We start from the raw sequence: 18,489 nt of genomic DNA on the forward strand, positions 1-18,489 counted from the left end.
CCTTTTCCTCAGAGGGACTCATTGAAAATCCATGCACGGCCCTGGCCGAGGAACATTGTCTCTCGTATATGCCCTAGTAAAGCCCTCTGTCTTCGTAGTACAGATAACATGGAGCAGGGTGATATAATTGCAGTAAAGAGGCCCCAGAGCTGGCAGTAATAGGATGGTTCATCTGATATGTACTGCTGTTGGGGGGAAAAGCCATGTATGTATGTTCTCTGGGGATAGTAAAGAGGCTTTCAAGGATTACACTTTATGTAGTATGAAAGCTAATGTACCAGAGAGCAAGTATGAAGGAGAACTAATACACAGTTCCCACTTCTTCCCCTTTGGTAGATTTTTCCCCCTGAATTATTAGTAGGTTTCATTCTGCTTTACAGTGTAGCATTCCATTCCTGTTCCGATACAGTAGATCAATCCTCAGCCTTTTCTTACCAGAACAGGCAGGTTTTTCCAGGGTTCCTAGAAATAGTCCCCAATAGGAAGCCATAGTGGCTAGATGGTATATTACACCAGATAGATTAGCTAAACAAAATAGCAACTGCTCTGATAAATGCTAGAAATGTAAAAATAAGACTGGCTCTTTTATCACATGTGGTGGCTATGTGATGTTACAAAGAGGTATTGAAGATGAATTCATGAGATAATGGAAAAAATAACAAGAACTAATATCCCGTTTACTCCAGAGATAGTGTTATTGAATATATTTCCGAAAGACTTTGATAAAGCAGATAGGTATTTGATAGTTCATGTGTCGACAGTTGCAAGGATAGTATTTGCCAAATATTGGAAAATAATGGAAATACCAACAAAACAAGAGTACATGAACAAACTATTTGAAACGGCGGAAAATGACAAACTGACACTTGAGATGAGAGCCGGCACAGAATGCACTTTTCAAAAAACTTGGAAGAGATTCTATGATTGGTATAATGTAAACGCAACTGATAGATAAATGTAGTAATTTGAGAATGCAGAAAAGATAAGCTTAGCAAAATAGATAATGAATGTAGAAATTAAATAAGCAGAAGACGTGATAAAAGTCTCTTGTTATATATTATATGTTGTTGGGGGTAGTTGGGTGTTGTCTGTCTGTATGTTTGTAGTATATAATGTATAAGTTGTCTGTCTGTATGTTTGTAGTATATAATGTAAAAAAATAAAAGTGTACCCTCGGTTACTTAAAAAAAAAAAAAGGAAGCCATAGTGGCTTTCAATGCTGAAGCTTCGAAAATGTCTAGGAAGAAACACTGTAATTCAATAGTCTCGCAAAAAATGCAGCTGCAACAAAAGATAATATTTCATATCAAGCAAAGGACTTTGACAAGTCTCTGGCTGCTGCAGAACCACTTGAGTTTCTTCGACCTCTATGAAATGCTTGGCCCGCATTTTGGTACAGCTCAGCAATCAGAGGAATCAGTTGTATGTAATATCCAATACTGTCCACTGGGGGCAGCCACAGCTATTGGACACCCCATCCTGGTTACAGGAAAAAATGTGACGGTCAGGTAAGAGCCAGGGACAGCTAGCAGCAGGATAAGAGGCAGGCTGGAGGTAAGGATAAAAAAGGAGGACAAGCAAGATAGAGACAGCAAGCCAAAACTTGGAGCATTCTGATACGCTAATGGGGGACTGTTGGACTTTCCATAGTATTATATGGGACGAAAAACATCATGTCATTATAGTGATTTTGCAAAGGAATTACAATAGCACTGGAGACAATACAGGCACAGATGTTTTGTTTGGTTTTCAGGGATTATGAAGATCATCTAGTCCGGCCCCTGCCCTAAATCAGGATCCCCATGCAGCATCTCATTCCCATCCATTCCAGTGTAATCCCATATTACTGCTTGTACATAGGAATCATGTTAGTGTACCACAAGTGAAAAATAATGAATGATCAAGGTGTGTGTGCATTAAGTGCCATCAAGGTGCTTCCAACTTACGGCGACCCTATGAATGAATGAGCTCCAAAATGGCCTGTCATCAACAGCCTCGCTCAGGTCTTGCAAACTGAGGGCCATGGCTTCCTTGATGGGAGTCAATCCATCTCATGTTGGGTCGTCCTCTTTTCCTGCTGCCTTTTCTAGCATTAGGGTCTTTTCTAGAGAGTCATAATGTAACCAAAGTACGAGAGCCTCCGTTTGGCTATTTTAGCTTCTAGGGAGAGATCAAGCTAGATCTGACCTGCATAGATGTATTTTTTTTAGTGTTCTGGGAGGAATTTTGCTGGTCTTGAGAAACAAAGATTCACTTTGCCATCCATCTATATATATATTTAATGTCAGATGGGTGGCCATGTTAGTCTGTGGTAGTAGAGCAAAATTCAAGTCCAGAAACCCCTTCAAGACCAACCACAATTTTCCAGGATATAAACTTTCATGAGTCAAACTCACTTCATCAGGTATTGGCAACGTGATCTTTGATTTTCAAAAGCATGTATCCTGGATAATGTTGATCTCAAGAGACTACTGGTCTCCAATTTTGTTCTATAGATGTTTCATGTTATTACCATTGTAAATACAAGAGGTCTGAGTAAAATGCACCACAACTGAGGAATGTGAAACAGTATAAAGTATGAATCAGCCACAGAGCCAAGGACAGCATAAATCTGAAGCTATTTTCACATAAATACCATTTATCATGTAATATCTGGGAGGGCCTTCCTTTTTAATTCAATTATGTGTAGCACCGCCTTATCAGCTTTTCTGGTAACACTGAGACTATAAATATGCTTCAAGCAAATAAGCATTCCTCCAGCAAACAAGTACTGTGTTATTTTCATGCAAAAGTGTATGAGTGCCATGGAGGCTCAATTTGTATTCATGAGTAGTTTGTTGTTCAATATACCTCACGACTCTGAGATCATCAGCTAGGTACCTCTCAATTGTGCAAGGAAATAGAAAGCAAACAACATCACTGCAAATGTCAATCCACCAAGAGCTAATAACTTTCTTCTGAAGTCTTGTGCATGGGGAGAAATGTACAGCCCATGTGGACAGGAGCAGTGGGTTGCTTCATATTAAAAATGTCTTGCTGATTGATATTGTAAGATTGACTCCCCCCCTCCCCACCAAAAATAACCTATTGTGATTGAAAGCTTCTATTGAAAGATACACGGAGATAGCATTGCATCTGTTTGAATAGTTTTGTGCCTAGCCATTTCCTTTCCTTTCTCAATGATTTTATTTCTCCTGTGCTTTTATTTATTTAAAATATGTATACGTCACCTTGTCTCCATAAGCTAAAGGTGGCTAACAAAACAGCAAAACCTATAAGGACAAAAAAAACATAAGCAATAAATTAAAAACAGTATAGAGTTAAACACGCACAGTGAAAAACACAGCCAGAACATGTCTTATTGGCCTTATTGAATGCAGAGGCGCCCACCACACCAACCCTACTCATTCTCACCCTCTGCATAAGAAAGCGGTCCAAACAGGGGGAGGGACCCCAAAAGTATTAAAGGATACTTGTTGCTGAGCTACCTTCAGCTAATAATATTTTTCCTCATTAATAGTTTTCTTTTGCTTTACCCAGCAACTGCAGAACCTCTGAAGGTGCAAGGCCTGGGCTTTCCCTGAGCACTCTGTGTCTGAGATATCCATCTGTTTTTCCTTCCAGGTTACCAGTCTGTCTTGACCAATCAACAACAAGGGTTCCAAGGACTCCTCGGAATGCAACAGCCTCCCCAAAGTCAGAACCTGATGAATAATCAACAGGGAAATCAGGTGCAAGGCATGATGGTTCAGTATCCAGCCATGTCGTCTTATCAGGTACCAAGCAACTATTTGGACATCTACATTGTTCAAAAAAAAGGAGAAAACCACTAACATGTCACCAGGCGTCCAAAGGCCCCATTAACACGGCAAAGTTGCCGCGGGAGAGGCACGGAAAGTGGGCGGATTATCCGGGCGCGATCACACCTCAACATCTGGAAAGTGGAGCGCACCCATGGCTTACCGCCAACATTGCGCATTTTAAAACTAGTACCTCCAAGGTACTAGTAAACGTTTGCCACGGGCTGCCTCCAAACGCCCGTGGTGTGATCGCGCCGGCGCGCGGCATTCCCCTCCGGTCCCTCGTTTACCCGCTGGCACCGAGGGAAGGACCCGTGCTGTGTCGCCGGCGCGTCTGATCGCTTAATCGCGGATCAAACTGCGTCGTGGCAATTAGGCACGCCTCCCCCCCGCGATATCCGGCCCGTGTGCCCGGGGCCACAGTTATGTATTCATTGTCACTACAAACCTAGGCTGAGCTGATATGCACCCCTCCCCCAGTTTTCCAATCTTGTTCACAGTATGCAGGCTCACGTGCCCTTCTATGACTTTTTGGGGGGAGAGGTGAAAAGAGACAAAGTGTTTGCCCTGAGCACTGGCCGTGGAAGTGATCACCTCACCACTGATCGCAAGTGCTGTTTCTCCCCTCTACTTTATACTATTTGATTCATTTATTCCAAATGTTTCTAAGCTGCCTTTGTACCAAATCAGAAAAGCAAACGTTCCACTTGCCTATGGAGTATGACTTTGAACAATGCATTTTGGAGTATTCTGTCTACTCTAGAAAAACTAGATTTGAGTCCAGGGGCACCGTAGAGGCCAGCAAGATCTTCAGGGTACAGGCTTCCAAGAATCAAAGCTCCCTTCGTCAGATACAATGGAGCTTTGACTCCCAAAAGCTTGTACCCCCCCCCTTGTTGATCTTTACGGTGCTCCCTGACTTGAATGTAACTCTTCTATTGCTGCCCTCTGAAACTGCCTCCTCTAGTTATCAGTTACTCAACTGTAGAGGTATCTAACACTGTCTTCAGAGATGGGAATCTCACTAGCTGTTTCTGTTAAGTCCTGAAGACAGAAAACTAGCTGTGTGTGAGGTTGGGTCTACTGTCAGGAAGAAAGGAGGCCATTTGATTTACTTCCTAACTTCATATCTGGATTGAGATGTCATAAAACATGATAAGTCAGGCCACTGCTTCCATTCTCCCATTTGTCCCTTTATAGAAACAAACAAGAAACCAAATGAAGGTCACTCTGTGTTGTAAAGCATTCAGTTTGTCTAAGACATATTCCACTGCCCGCTTCCATTTCCCCCCCATAAAAGAAAGAATAAGGGTCTTAACCTAAGAAGAAAAATGCAGTATGCCTTTTTTACCAAAAAAAAGGGGGGGGAAGGGAAAAGGGAAAAGGAAATCTTCTCTATCAGATCCAAAGGAATGGGGTAGATTTATCACAAAAACATCCTAGTACCGAATGCTCACCGTGCCCTGACCTGGATGGCCCAGGCTAGCCCAATCTCAGAAGCTAAGCAGGGTCAGCCCCAGTTAGCACTTGGATAGGAGATCACCGAGGAAGTTCAAGGTTGCTATGCAGAGGCAGGCAATGGAAAACCACCTCTGTTCATCTCTTGCCTTGGAAACCTGATGCAGTTGGCTGCGACTTGACAACACTTTACACACACAATGCCCACGTTAGGTCTAAATACAGAGGCCCCGGTCACATGGCAAAGTTGCCGCGGGAGAGGCACGGAAGGTGGGTGGATTATCCGGGCGCGATCACACCCCAACATCTGGGAAGTGGAGCACACCCGTGGCTTACTGCCGACAATGCGTATTTAAAAACTAGTACCTCCAAGGTACTAGTAAACATTTGCCATGGGCTGCCTCCGGACACCCGTGGTGTGATCGCGCTGGCGCGTGGCATTTCCCTCCGGTCCCTCGTTTACCTGCTGGCGCCAAGGGAAGGACCCGTGCTGTGCCACCGGTGCGTCTGATCATGTAATCGTGGATCAAACTGTGCCAGGGCAATTAGCCACGCCCAGGGCCAGAGTACCTTAACTATTAGCTATAACAGTTTAGGTGGTAAAGCAGCCACAGATAGCTGTTTGAGGATCAGTATCCCTCAGCATATGGTTTGGAACCATGAAAGCTTGCTCATCCATAATTCCCTTAGTAGTTTGGGAAATATGAGATCCAAACTACACATTACAGAGAGAGACATGGCCCCTGCCAATTCACTTCTTCCAGATTGTTTTATTGGGGGGGTGTTTCATTGTGTTAACATTTCCACCACTATCCCACAAAGCCAGAGAGGGGTATCGCCAGCAGTGAAATCACGTCCTGCATTTCCCCCCAATTACATCTTTCTTTAGATACGTACATCAGGAGTGCGTCCAACCCCTCACCCCCTTAATGTGCAGAACAAAGTTTGAGTCCAGCGGCACCTTTAAGACCAACAAAATTTTATTCAAGCTATAAGCTCTCATGTGCAAGCACACTTCTTCAGATACAGTGAGACAGAATTTCCTTAGCTATTACCTATAAGAAGGGGGGGTAGTTTCCAGGAAGGGCTAGTTGCCCCTTAATACGCAGTTTGACTTCAGCGTACTCTGGGAAACTGTTGCAATTGGGCATATCTGTAACAAATTAAGCTTGCAGACTGGCAAATAACAGAGCACAATCCTACTGAAGTCTACTCAGTGGGCCCTACTCCCAGGAAAGTATCCTTAAGAGTTTGCACTGGAAGTAAGTGAATTCAGTCCTGCTCACTGAACTCATTTCTGCTCAGTGAATCAAAGAGGTGTTCCAAACCCATCTCTGGGGCGTTATGTAAGTATGTGGGCTTGATAAGCACTTCCTTTGCATTCTGGGGGGGGGGGGGGGGTTCCCTCCTCCCAATCTCCTCCATGAGGGCTGGATGTGGGTGTCATTTGCCGGAAGGAGAGACTAGTTTCCCTCTGGTAAAAATGGTGTGTTCTTATGAAAGGCGTGCATGTGGGGGCAGTTATAATCCTTTGAGTTTACCTATAATATATAATCTTTTCCTATCGGGAAAAAGGGGGGTAGGAGGTCATTCTATAATACGTCTTGCAGTATCCCTCATTCCTTCTGTGCCAGCTGTTTGCAAAGGAGGCTCTCGGCTACATGCAGTCACATGTCACTTCCTCCACATCTCTCTGAAGATGAATTAATGATGCATAATGAATTGGGGATTTGACTGTGAGCTAGAAATGTAATATTCAGAAACAGTGTTTGACTCTGGAGCAGTGGCATTCATTGACACCACAAATGAAGTGGATTGTTGGTATTATGTTTAATTGTTGTATTGTATTTTATCGTATTGTTGTAACCCACCCTGAGCCTTCCTGTGCAGGGGAGGGCGTGCAGGAAATCAAATCAATAAATAAATGGATCAACTTTTTTGCTGGCAAAAAAGAAAAGATGTATCCCTCCTGTCAAAGCTGCCCTGCCTTGTTCTTAATGAATTGTTCCCCCGTTTCCAGGCCAAGATCCTGGAATGAGACACTGCTTTGATAACATGAGAGTGCCCTGGATTAGGATCAGTCAAGAGAGCCAGTTTGGTGTAGTGGTTAAGAGCGTGGACTCTAATCTGGGAGAACCAGGTTTGATTCCCCACTCCTCCATATGCAGCTGCTGGTGTGACCTTGGGTCAGTCACAAGTTCTCCCAGAGCTTTTCTCTCAAGAGCAGTGCTCGATGGAGTTCTCTCAGCCCTACCTACCTCTCAGGGTGTCTGCTGTGGGAAGGGGAAGGAAAAGGAGTTTGTAAACTGCTCTGAGACTCCAAGTGAAGGGTGGGGTATAAATCCAGTCTCTTCTTCTTCTTCTTCAATGCACAGCAAGAAAACGCCATAAAGCTAAATCATAAAGGAAAAGGTTAAAAATACAGTGAGGGTTCAAAGCACATAAAAACAACAACACTAACTTCCTAGATACACTTACTGAAGGTTCTTACAGCAAGGATATTAAGTTCCTCAGGCATTAACAGACACAATTTAGATTCAAGCAGTATAATCCAGAACCACTGCAATGGCGGAGGCAAAAAACGTAGGAGAGAAAATGAGTAAGTGAGACATATGAGGGCAGCCTACATTTCTAGGAAACTTAGGCCACTGATCTACTGACCTCTTACAACCAATCAAAACCCTGTCAGAGACAGCTTTCTGAAAGATGAGCAAAACGTCCCCATTCCAACCCTTACGGCTGCGGACAGTGAATTAATTAGCAGGGCTGTGAGATGCCTGTGGAATGGCCTTGAGTTCCCAAATGGCCAGTGCAGGGAGGGCTGCTCTCACCAGCTGCTGACACCTGGTATTCACTCAGTTGAGAACAGAAGGGAAAAAAGTCTTAGAGATGGAATTTTGCATGAAGAAAACTCATTCCCTTGACGCCGTCTGAAAAGAGGCTGTGTCTTGGGACTTGCATATTCAAAAGCCGTGTGAGGTGGAGGCTGTACTTAAGAGGGGAATTGGGTGAGACTGAGTGAAAAAGCTGGCTGGATTTAAACCCCAGTCTGGAGTTTGCTCAGGTGATTTCCTAAGTTGGCCGAGTTGGTTATGTAAAGCTGAATATTTGGGGTCAGATTTTAGTATCATATCTTAATACAGTGAAGTAACCAATTAGAATCGAATCAGTCAGTATGTCCTCCCCAATCATCACAAAAGATCATTTAAAAAGGCAATCGTATGCATGTATATACAAAATGAGTATAGGAAAAAAAACAATTTGAATGTCAGACACAAAATACAGTTCATGAAATCATCACCGTAAGCAGTAGCCATATGAAACAGTATCTCTAAATAGCTTCACAATCAATTGCTTGTCAGAAAAAGGAGAAGTTGCCATTCAACTATGAACTTTTTCACTATTGATTTAACTTTTCTGAAATAAACAAGAAACTAAAATGTCATGTGAAAATTCAGATCCTCAAGCCCAATAAAGCCAAAGGCTGTTTTGAAACAACATGTCCAAAGAACTTACTTGGCTAGTGGTTTTAATGCCAACTTTTGAAAAACACTTATTCAGATGGCTTATCATCTCCCTTTGGAAATATGCCAGCAATGGCACCATTTCATTCAACAATTGACTGGGAGCTACAAAAGTGCTTCCTATCAGATAAAAACCCTTTACCCTTGTGCTTCTCTTGAGGGAGAGAATTTTCAGCCCTCCTTTCTCGATCTTCTATTGTATGTGAGTGGGAGGGGGGAAAGACATAAGTGGATTTTGCCGTGCTGTTTATAATGTTGGTCTGCACATCCAATAGCAAACCAAAGAGATCAAGTGAGGAAGAGATAGAGTCTCTGTCTCAATCTTTCTCTCTTGATAGAAACTCTACTGTTATTTAGCATTTAAATCCTATAAGTTGTCCAATTTAATTCTCTTGTTCCGCTGTGTTTCATGGGTCCCACTTAAATGTGAAAGAACTGAGAGTAGAGTATTACCAAGTATTTCTGATTATGTGGTAAAGCACAAGTACATGCTCCTGTCCACCTTTATAGTTTTATTTTCGTGCAGCATTGCCAGCACAATAGCGTCCTGAACTCAGGCAGCTTCTCCATTAAGTCACTGACAATAACACGATAAGCCAGAGAGGGGAAAGATCCAAGGCTGCTTCCACAAGGTGAGGATTCTGCACTCTGCTATAGCTGCAAAGCCATGTGCAGTACTGATGGGGCTTCCACACATGGGAGTTTTCTGCAGTTGAGCAGTGAATTCCCACCCCGGCCATCTTGCAACTTCCCCTCCCATTCTTTCCCAGACAATCTAAATATAAACTGCCTGCACCTTTCCCCTTATGTCTCTGGAACAAAAGGACTGGAGGCTTCATGGTTGGGTTTTTTTCATGAAAACTGAGAAGTCAGAGGAAATGAAAATAGATAAGTGCCAATAGCTCATTATAACATTGTGCCATAATGCAGTTGTGACTACCAGTTGTTTAAAAGAACACACACAAAGCCTTGCAGTGGCAGTGCAGGGGAGGAAATGGGAAAATGCTGCCTTGTGGGTAGGACCTGTGCAGGGGTGGAAAATATTTACCATTCCTTCCAGATGACTTGATCGTGTGCTTGGACAATGATCTTTCCAAAAAGATGGGAGTAAGTAGGTTTGGGAAAGATTATACTGAGGATGGAGAATACATGGAAAGAGGATGATTACAGCATAGTGTGTGGAAACTCTAAAACGTGGTCCAGTTTGGAAGCCAAGGCAGAGAAAATCTTCCATGAGGAAACAGCAGCATAACATGTTGCAGTGCAATAGGTCCAAAGAAATCATTGGTTTCAATGTTAACAGTTGCCTATGGTTTTAGTTTCCTGACCCTTGAAACAATAAAAAATACAAATTCTTGAAGCCAGACTAATTACCTGTGTGACCTTTGCTCACCCATGTAATTTTTCAACATTGAATCAGTTCCGCTTAGAATATGCAGAAGTCCACTGTATTGCTGCCGCCCCCAAGCCTGTGCCAGTCCAACATTCTAATTTTGAAATTTTTGCCACATTAAACCCCTTTTTCCATATTCATGTGTACTGGGAAGATAAGAAGCGCTCATCTAGGAGTAATTGGTTCAAGAAGGAACATGAGTGCAAATAATATTGAACTAATACATTTGATTTGTGTTGCACCTGCACTGTTCCAGTTGCTTCATATGCATTATCTCATATTCCAGACTCGTATATGTATGCATACACATACAGATGGACACACAACCAGTTCCCCTTCTCTTCTTTCAGTCCTTAAATACGGTGGGGTTGTCTTTGTAAAATAAGTATAACTTGCTGTTAAATTCAGCAGTTGTCACCATCTGCTGATGTCAACACCTAGCAAGCCCTCCAGCCTGCAAATGGCAGGGAGGAAAAGGAAGATGGGAGGCAAGTTCATACCCCACACTTCTCATTAAATGCACAGATTATTGTTACATGAAAAGTTCCCGAAAATAAGTTGAAGAACTACAGTGCAGAGAGGTGGATAACATGCAGGGTCCAACACAGTAACAAAGGAAGAAAGAAAAGAATTTCAATGCAAGGTAGGGCCTTCATACTTTACTTGACTCTTTTAACTGTGCTCTTGTTTGCTCTCCTCCAGGTGCCAATGACCCAGGGTTCTCAAGGACTGCCACAACAGTCGTATCAACAACCAATCATGCTACCTAATCAATCAGGTCAAGGAACACTTACAGCCACTGGAATGCCCGTTTACTGTAATGTCATACCTCCCTCCCCACAGAACAATCTCCGGTTGATTGCTCCACATTGTCCCTCTAATAACGTTCCCGTTATCTCTGCGAACTGCAGAACAAACTGTGCGAATATGAACAATAGCGGATGGCAAGTCAAGTACTGAAACTGTGAATTTATAGTACAGATACCTAAAGATAGTGTGCATTTTTTAATGACAACTATCTCATGGCCTTCAACTGAAAAGAGGAACACAACACGAGTAATCGGTTAAGGGGCATAACAGGAGACCTCGCTGCTGGAAATATGTAAAAAAAACAACGAAACGTAATAAGTTGTTTGCTGGTTAATGGTGCATATTTTTGTCATGTCTGCTAGGTATGCCTTTATAGCTTAGCTAGTGACATGAAATCATTGAGGTAAGATTTTTTCCTACCACTAAACACCACTGTGTAGATTATAATATCCCTGATTCAGATTAGTTTTGTACTTTGTGTTGAGTTTGTGAAGCTAAAGGTATTTAAAAATATAATAAAACCACATTGTACCAAAGTTGTAATGGACATTTTAAAAACCTGATGAATGGAACGAATAATTTATATACACTATAGAGTTTTTTTATGGATATCTACTGTATTGTAGTGTTAAATCACAATAAAGTTACTTGACCTCATGAGGAAAGGTCAGCTTTCTAGTATTTGCTTGGTCTTTTCATTCTTTCAGGTCTCTCTTCATTTGGAGGGGATCTGCTGTTCAGTAGTAGGGTAATGTGCTTTGTACCTGAAAGGTTCAAGATTCAGTCCCTGGTATCTCTAGTTAATTGATCTCATGTAGTAAGAATGGGCCATTGTCTTCTAGAGTTGTACGTAAAGAATTCTGATTTGTTTTTTGTCAATGTAAGAAACTTGAATATTGGATTTAAAGCCTACCATATTAGTTAATCCAATAGCTGCATTTCAGAAGCAACTAAAATTCTCCTTTGCAGTTCAGGCACAGGAAAGAGCAAACATTGGAGTGTGATTGGATTAGAGCTTTTCTCTTTTATTGCAGTGATTGTCAGGAAGTGGACAAAGTACACAGAAAAGAGCACTGGGTTTGAAGCAGTGATAGGAAAACTGGCTTATAGTTCTGGTTGGGCAGTTTCCCTTCAGGCACATCACTTCTGAGTCACTCTTCCCTCACTGCCCCTTCCACCTCCCTTTGCCTAGGAATACAAAAGAAAACAACAGGGCATCAGAATAAGTGTCAGACTATTTATTTAGAATGTATTTTAATATTTCTATACCACCTTTCCCCGCACAAAGTAGAGGGTCAGGATGGAAGGTTTCCAGTCACTCCTGAATGCTGAAAATTCTCCCAGTATTCAGGTTCTGACTGTTCATCCCCATCCTCTGTCTTAGTTGATTCCAGCCAAAGTAGACAATACTGAGGTAGATGGACAAATTGTATGATTTTGGTGTAAGGCAGCTTCATATATGCCTTTCCCAATAGTCAGTCAATAATAAATCCCTTGTGCTTTTGATGATAAAAGTGCACTGCTGAGAATGTTAAAAAGACAAAAATCTCTATGTTTTTGGACAAATACACAGATGGTGCCAGTAATTAATCTTGAAAGGCTGGTTTTCAAAGATAGTTTCTGGTGGACTCTGGAGGCAGACTTCTGCCTGAAGACGCAGTGGAACTGAATGCAGTGCTTTACCACATCAGTGTCAGTCTTGGAGAGAAGGCACTCAGCATGTTGCTTCCAGATTACTTTCCGTCATCATATGAAAATGCCCAACCAATAGCTGTGTATGACATAGGTCTATTTCTAGCAAGTAGTTAACTCGTATCTGGACTGAACCACTTCAGACCACATGAAAACCCCCACGACTGAATATCCTCCCGTACAACAACAACGAAATGGCTTGCAGATAAAAAAATTAAATGCCAGAGAAGGCTCGGTTAGAACCTTTCATCCTGACATTTTTGTTGGTGTTGCTGCTGATGCTGCTGGTAATTATTTTTCATAGCATGCAGTCATTTGTGACACTTCCCTTGAAGTCTGAAATAGTATCATCAAGAAACGATCTTCCTTGAAGTGAAATAATATATTCAGATTTCCTAAATTGAAGTGGTGCAGTCAAGATTCAGGCTTACCACCTATCATTTGTGAGAAGAGGGTCCAAGTTCTAATATGACCATGACATGGGAATTCAGAACCTACTGAAAGCATTATGTCAAGGGTAGCATAAAGAGCAACCATTATTCTGGCACAGAATGGCATAAAGAATGAAAACATTTGGCAACTCGTCCCCTGGCAAATACAACTCTTCTGTATGGAGCATGTGTCCAGGTAAAAGCGTACGGTACAGAGACCTTCCAAGCAGGTGTATATTTAGCAAATGCTATGATATAAATGATATCCCCCCTCAGTATTACATGATGGCCAGTTGTTCATGGGAAAACAATAACTGAAACGTACCATACACATGTCAACAGCTACTGTGGGAGACCACTTGAAAGCAAGTAATTGTGAATAGGGATGCTGTGAATTTCACCGCAAACAAGTTTGATGATTGAACTTTACATCATCCCCAATATAGTGTTCTGGAGAAACCAGAGGTTTCTTGGAAGGTCAATGGAGTTCCTCAGTGAGAAGAATGGCAATAGTGGACCACTCAATGACATATTCCAGGATCCCCAGTGTGGTGTCACCTGCCAAGTATCTCCTCCATTATGCAGGGGGTTGCCTAGATGACCCTGGAGGTCCTTTCCAGCTCTGTGATTCTATGATTCTATCTTAGAAAGTGGAAGAGGCCAGGTGGGGGCTTAATCCAGTAAGGCCTCTGATCGGTTGTTGGCAGGGGTCATTTCGTAGAAAAAGAGGTGCAGGTATGGTGATACCAACGAAACAGGAGTTTGTGAATAAACTTTTTGAAACAGCAGAAAATAATAAACTGACTCTAGAAATGAGATTAAGTAAAGAGTGGACATTTCAAAAAACATGGAAAAAGTTTTATGATTGGTATAATGCAAATGTAATAGAAGATTAGGCAAGGATAGCGCAATGGACTTGAGAACACAGAAGATAGAAGAATGGAAAGTATTTGATATAGAGTTTTTATTTGTTTGTTGTAGATTTAAAAAATAATAAAAGTATACCTATGGGTACTTTAAAAAAAAGAAAAGAAAAAGAAGTGCAGGAGCTCATTAGTATATGCCACACACCCTGACATCACCAGAAGTGTGTCAGAAGGCAACACCCACCACTCAGGCTCCACTGGACTGTTTTGGATTGCTAGCTATTGGAGGGGACATGCAGATCTGCCCTCACAAAGGAGGGAGAGCTTGTACCTGAATAAAACTTGGTCTTAAAGGTGCCACTGGACTGTTTTGGATTGCTAGCATGGGGGGGACACGCAGATCTGCCCTCACAGAGAAGGGAGAGCTTGTACCTGAAGGCAGGCCAGGGGAGGGCTGTGCAACTTACCTAGCTGCTTCTTGCTCCTTGTGGCCTGACTGAGGGCTGCTGGGAGCGGGGCTTGTTGCATGTGCCCGCCCCCTGGGCTCCTTACTGCCGGAGCTCTGCTCCTGTGCGCTCCCGCAAGAAATGACCCCTGGTTGTTGGAAATTTGATTGTGCGAGTTTTTAAAAATGTTGCTTTGGCAGCAGCTGCCACCACAGCACAAGGATCTTCACTGTGTGACTGAAGTAAGTTGAGGTGGCCATTTTGTGACCGCGCCCATCACGCTGTGTCAGAATTCCAAAGGTGCCCAAAGGTTCAAAAGAATCTATCAGGCCTGGTCATTTTCTGTGTGAACAGACTGGCCACCCTAGAACATGTTATAGAATCTTTTGCAATACACAGGGCTTTCTCAAAAGGAAATCCCTTCAGGGTTCCTTAACCATAAAAAATCTGAAATCAATCTGTTCAAACTACAGTACCAATCTGAATCCTTGGAAGGAAGATAGGACCAGTGTTCCCTCTAAGCTGAGTTAGTGTGAGCTAGCTCACAGTTTTTTAGCCTCCGGCTCACACACTGTTGTCTCGGCTCACAACTTCAGTGCCAGGAGCTCACAAAGTAGAGTTTTTGCTCACAAGACTCCACAGCTTAGAGGGAACACTGGATGGGACACATATGTGAAAAAAAGAATGTATGTTCTAGTCATTGTCACTGACCTAAAATAGTCATGCTGGTATTATTTGTATTGTGTGAATTCTTGGAATGTTTCCAGCATAAAAATTTCCTCTAGATTGTAGCTGACAAGAGAGCTCTTAAATGGGCATTTTTATTTTATTTTATAATGAACCAGATAGTAAAGTCAATTTAGATAAGCAGTAAGAATTGCTTCATACTACTGATAATAATGTGATTTGATTCAGGGTTTGTTTCCCCTATGGGAGTGTGTGACAGTGTTAAAATTAGACTTGATCCAAAATAGGGGTGGGCAGTTTTCACAGAAGTTTCATGTCTGTCCAAAATGTGGTATTTGGGAGAGGCTACAGGTCTAAAAATTGTTACAATGGCCAATTATTCTCTGTTTTTCCACACCGGGTCATGGCATTGCCCCTATGATCTGTTCAGAAAGAACAAAGCGATTGGCTTTTTTTGTACAGGAAAAACTACCTTGTGGGGGTGATTGAAAACAGAAATTGCAGGGTGTCCCTAAGTCTTTCCTTGCCCACTAGTTATCTGTTCCAAATTATCATCCTCCAAGAGGCTTTCCCCTTTCCCAGAGTTTTAGTCATATTTCTATTACAAACGTGCTCTTGAAAGTCAGCAAGAAGACAACCACTGTGTGTGGTGGGTGACTTGGAGAAATGGTATGTGAAGAAAAGTTAGGCACACACAGGGTGCTGTATCTCTGCTCCAAATCACTCCTCCAGGAAGTTTTCTCCATGCAGGTGTTCAAGCAGGGTTTTTTTTTGGGGGGGGGGGGTTTCTTGTTTCTCTTGCAAACCCACAACAAACTCCAGGGGTGGTGGTGGACCCACTTAGTGACTACTTTGAGATAAGGAATAATGTATAGGGAAAAGGTTAAGCACACACGCCATTGCTTTTCTGCTCAGAATCACTCCTTTCCAAAGCAGGTTTCCCTGTATAAAAATAAACCATTGAGGTACCATTAGATGTTTTTGCACATAATGTATTTTTGGATCTTAGCTGGCAGTAGAATATGATGCCCAAATTTTTGTTCAAGGAATTATTATTAAACTTTCTTTTTAACAGGCTGGTTTTTCCTAAACACAAATTGCTGCAGATTTATGGGACTGTTTTTCCTCCAGCTATGCCCAAGGTCATTGTATTTCTAAGTCTGAAGCCTCCTTCCCTGTTGCTCAAGGTAACAAATTGCACATGTCAGTGAAAAGAAGAGCCGTTTGGGGGAATTAAGAACCTAGAGTGAAATGGCCTCTTCAAAACTGCAAAGGCAGCATAAAGCCCTCTACAGCAGGACAATAAAATAGCAATAAAAACCGCAGGTTCTCGGATAACCAAGTGAACAGCTTATAAAAAATCTACATTGCATTTTACGAAATAAGCCTCCTGAGACCCACTTTAGAAAGTTTCTCGCAAACATGACTCTTCCCTTCAAATAACAGGCACACTCTAAAGTCACCAAAATTTGCATTATTTTAAAAACACTGTGAATTGCTATGGTCATAAAATGAGCTGAACCTTCAACGGCTTAGTTTGTAATTTTCCTCATAATTTCAGTATCAAGTAAAAATGAGTATGTGGGGTGAGAGCCAACGATTTCTAAAACATTAAAGTGAAGATGTAGGGATGTGTTGAATGTTTCATTCCAGTTGTGGTTGCGTCAGTTCATTCTTTAATTTTCTTAAACAAGATTTCCTGCTCCTGTTTAGATTCTTTATTCTGGATTTCTTTCCATCAGTTCAAATGGGAAATGCATTTCTGCCTGAAACCTTTTTGTTCTCTACCCAACTGGGGTGAAATTCTCACAAGACTGAAACTCTCACCTAATCTGTCCTTCCAATCAATCTCCAAGCAGGCAGGAGAAACCATTTCATTTTGTAGGCTATTAAAATTCTTGCCTGCACATTACACAAGCAGGTTCTAGTTGGCCTGCATGTGTTTCTTTCAATCCTAGGAGCCTCAAGGGGGGTGGGACTTCTGTTTTTAAACAAACATATGCTGCATAGACAACATGACCTAAACCCAGTCTCCCTGTGCCTTTTATTATTATTTTTTTACTGTGCTTGACTGATACCAGTAAATTTGTTCCCAACCTGACTGATTTTTGGAAACTGAACCTGGCTGGGGGGAAAGTGATTCTTCAGTAAGGTATGGGCAGGACCACCATTTGTAGACTTTTACATCATAGCCCCAGAGAACGGGATTGTGGCCACACAATGGCTTGTTGTGATCAGTTTGCTACTTACTTTGCAGTCAAAATTGCCCAGATCTGGTCTAGGTTAGATGTGTGCATAGATGCATGTTTGTCTGATTTATATGGATTCCTTTCAGCTTGCGGTGCCTGAGAATGTGGACAAGATCCTTGGAGAGCTGTGACCTACCACCTGTGCTCTCAACCCTTGCCCTTACTGGCTGATAAATGCTGCCAGACAGGGCTGGCCAAGTGGGCAAGAGAAGCGGTAAATGCTTGGTTGGGAGCAGGGGTTGTACCACCCATGCTTAAGAAGGCAGTGATTAAACCTGTTTTGAAAAAGCCCTCCCTGAGCCCTACTATGTTGGAGAACTTCTGGCCAGTCTCCAGTCTTCTATTCTTAGGCAAGAGCTGTTCTTGAAAAAAAAGCAGTTTCTGTCAAGAGCTCTCTCAGCCCCACCTACCTCACAGGGTGTCTGTTGTGGGGAGGGAAAGGAGATTGTAAACTGCTTTCAGACTCCTTTGGGTGGTGAAGAGCACGGTATAAATCCAATCTCTTCCTCTCTCTTCTTCTACTCCCATATGTTCCTACCTGGTAATTATGACCACTGGGAGAGGCCCTCCTGACCATCCCACCAATCAGAGAAATGTGTCTGGTGGGAACACGAGAGAAGCCTGTTCAGTGGAGCCTCGTGACGATGGAACGACCTCCCAAGGGAAGAGCACCTGGGCCCCTCACTTTCAATATTTAGGGGGTAGTTGAGACTGCCTTGGGTTAAGTTTACTAGCAATCCCGAATTGTAATTTTAAATTTGGGATCTTATGTTTTTATGTATTTTATTTTATGTATTTTTAATCTATGTTGTAGCAGCTAATAAATGGTTTAAATAATTAAGAAATAAATCTGCCTGAGGCCCTGAACTAACAGTCAGCACACTCCAGCATAGCAGTGGGAGTAGACCATTTGTACGAGGAGAAAAGAGCAGTCATTTCATGTTTTTACAGAAAATAAAAGGGACCGAGAGGTTCTCTCTCACATAGATAATTCGATCCTCCCCCCATAAACAAAGTCACACATCTCATCTGGTTTGGAATTTATATATGTTTCTATTGTTGGGAGTGGGCAGCCTTTGCATTTAGTTTCCTCACCTTAAAGTAAATGAGCTTTATATGGGGGGGGGGACCCT

General features: G+C 42.3%; 1 protein-coding gene across 6 annotated transcripts in view; it reads left to right on the forward strand.

Annotated features, from left to right (window-relative positions):
- Positions 1–11,297, forward strand: part of ARPP21 (cAMP regulated phosphoprotein 21kDa) — a 158,294-nt gene extending 146,997 nt beyond the window's left edge. For all 6 annotated transcript variants that reach the window (XM_015429788.1, XM_015429792.1, XM_015429789.1 and 3 more), the window contains 2 exons: positions 3,625–3,776; positions 10,878–11,297. In XM_015429788.1, the coding sequence (XP_015285274.1) occupies positions 3,625–3,776; positions 10,878–11,135 (410 nt within the window). In that variant the 3' untranslated portion in view covers positions 11,136–11,297. The remainder of the gene's footprint in view (positions 1–3,624; positions 3,777–10,877) is intronic.
- Positions 11,298–18,489: the final 7,192 nt, after the last annotated feature.

This window comes from Gekko japonicus, unplaced genomic scaffold, assembly GCF_001447785.1.
Source record: "Gekko japonicus isolate JY-2015 unplaced genomic scaffold, Gekko_japonicus_V1.1 scaffold1034, whole genome shotgun sequence".
Classification (NCBI taxonomy): Eukaryota; Metazoa; Chordata; class Lepidosauria; order Squamata; family Gekkonidae; genus Gekko; species Gekko japonicus.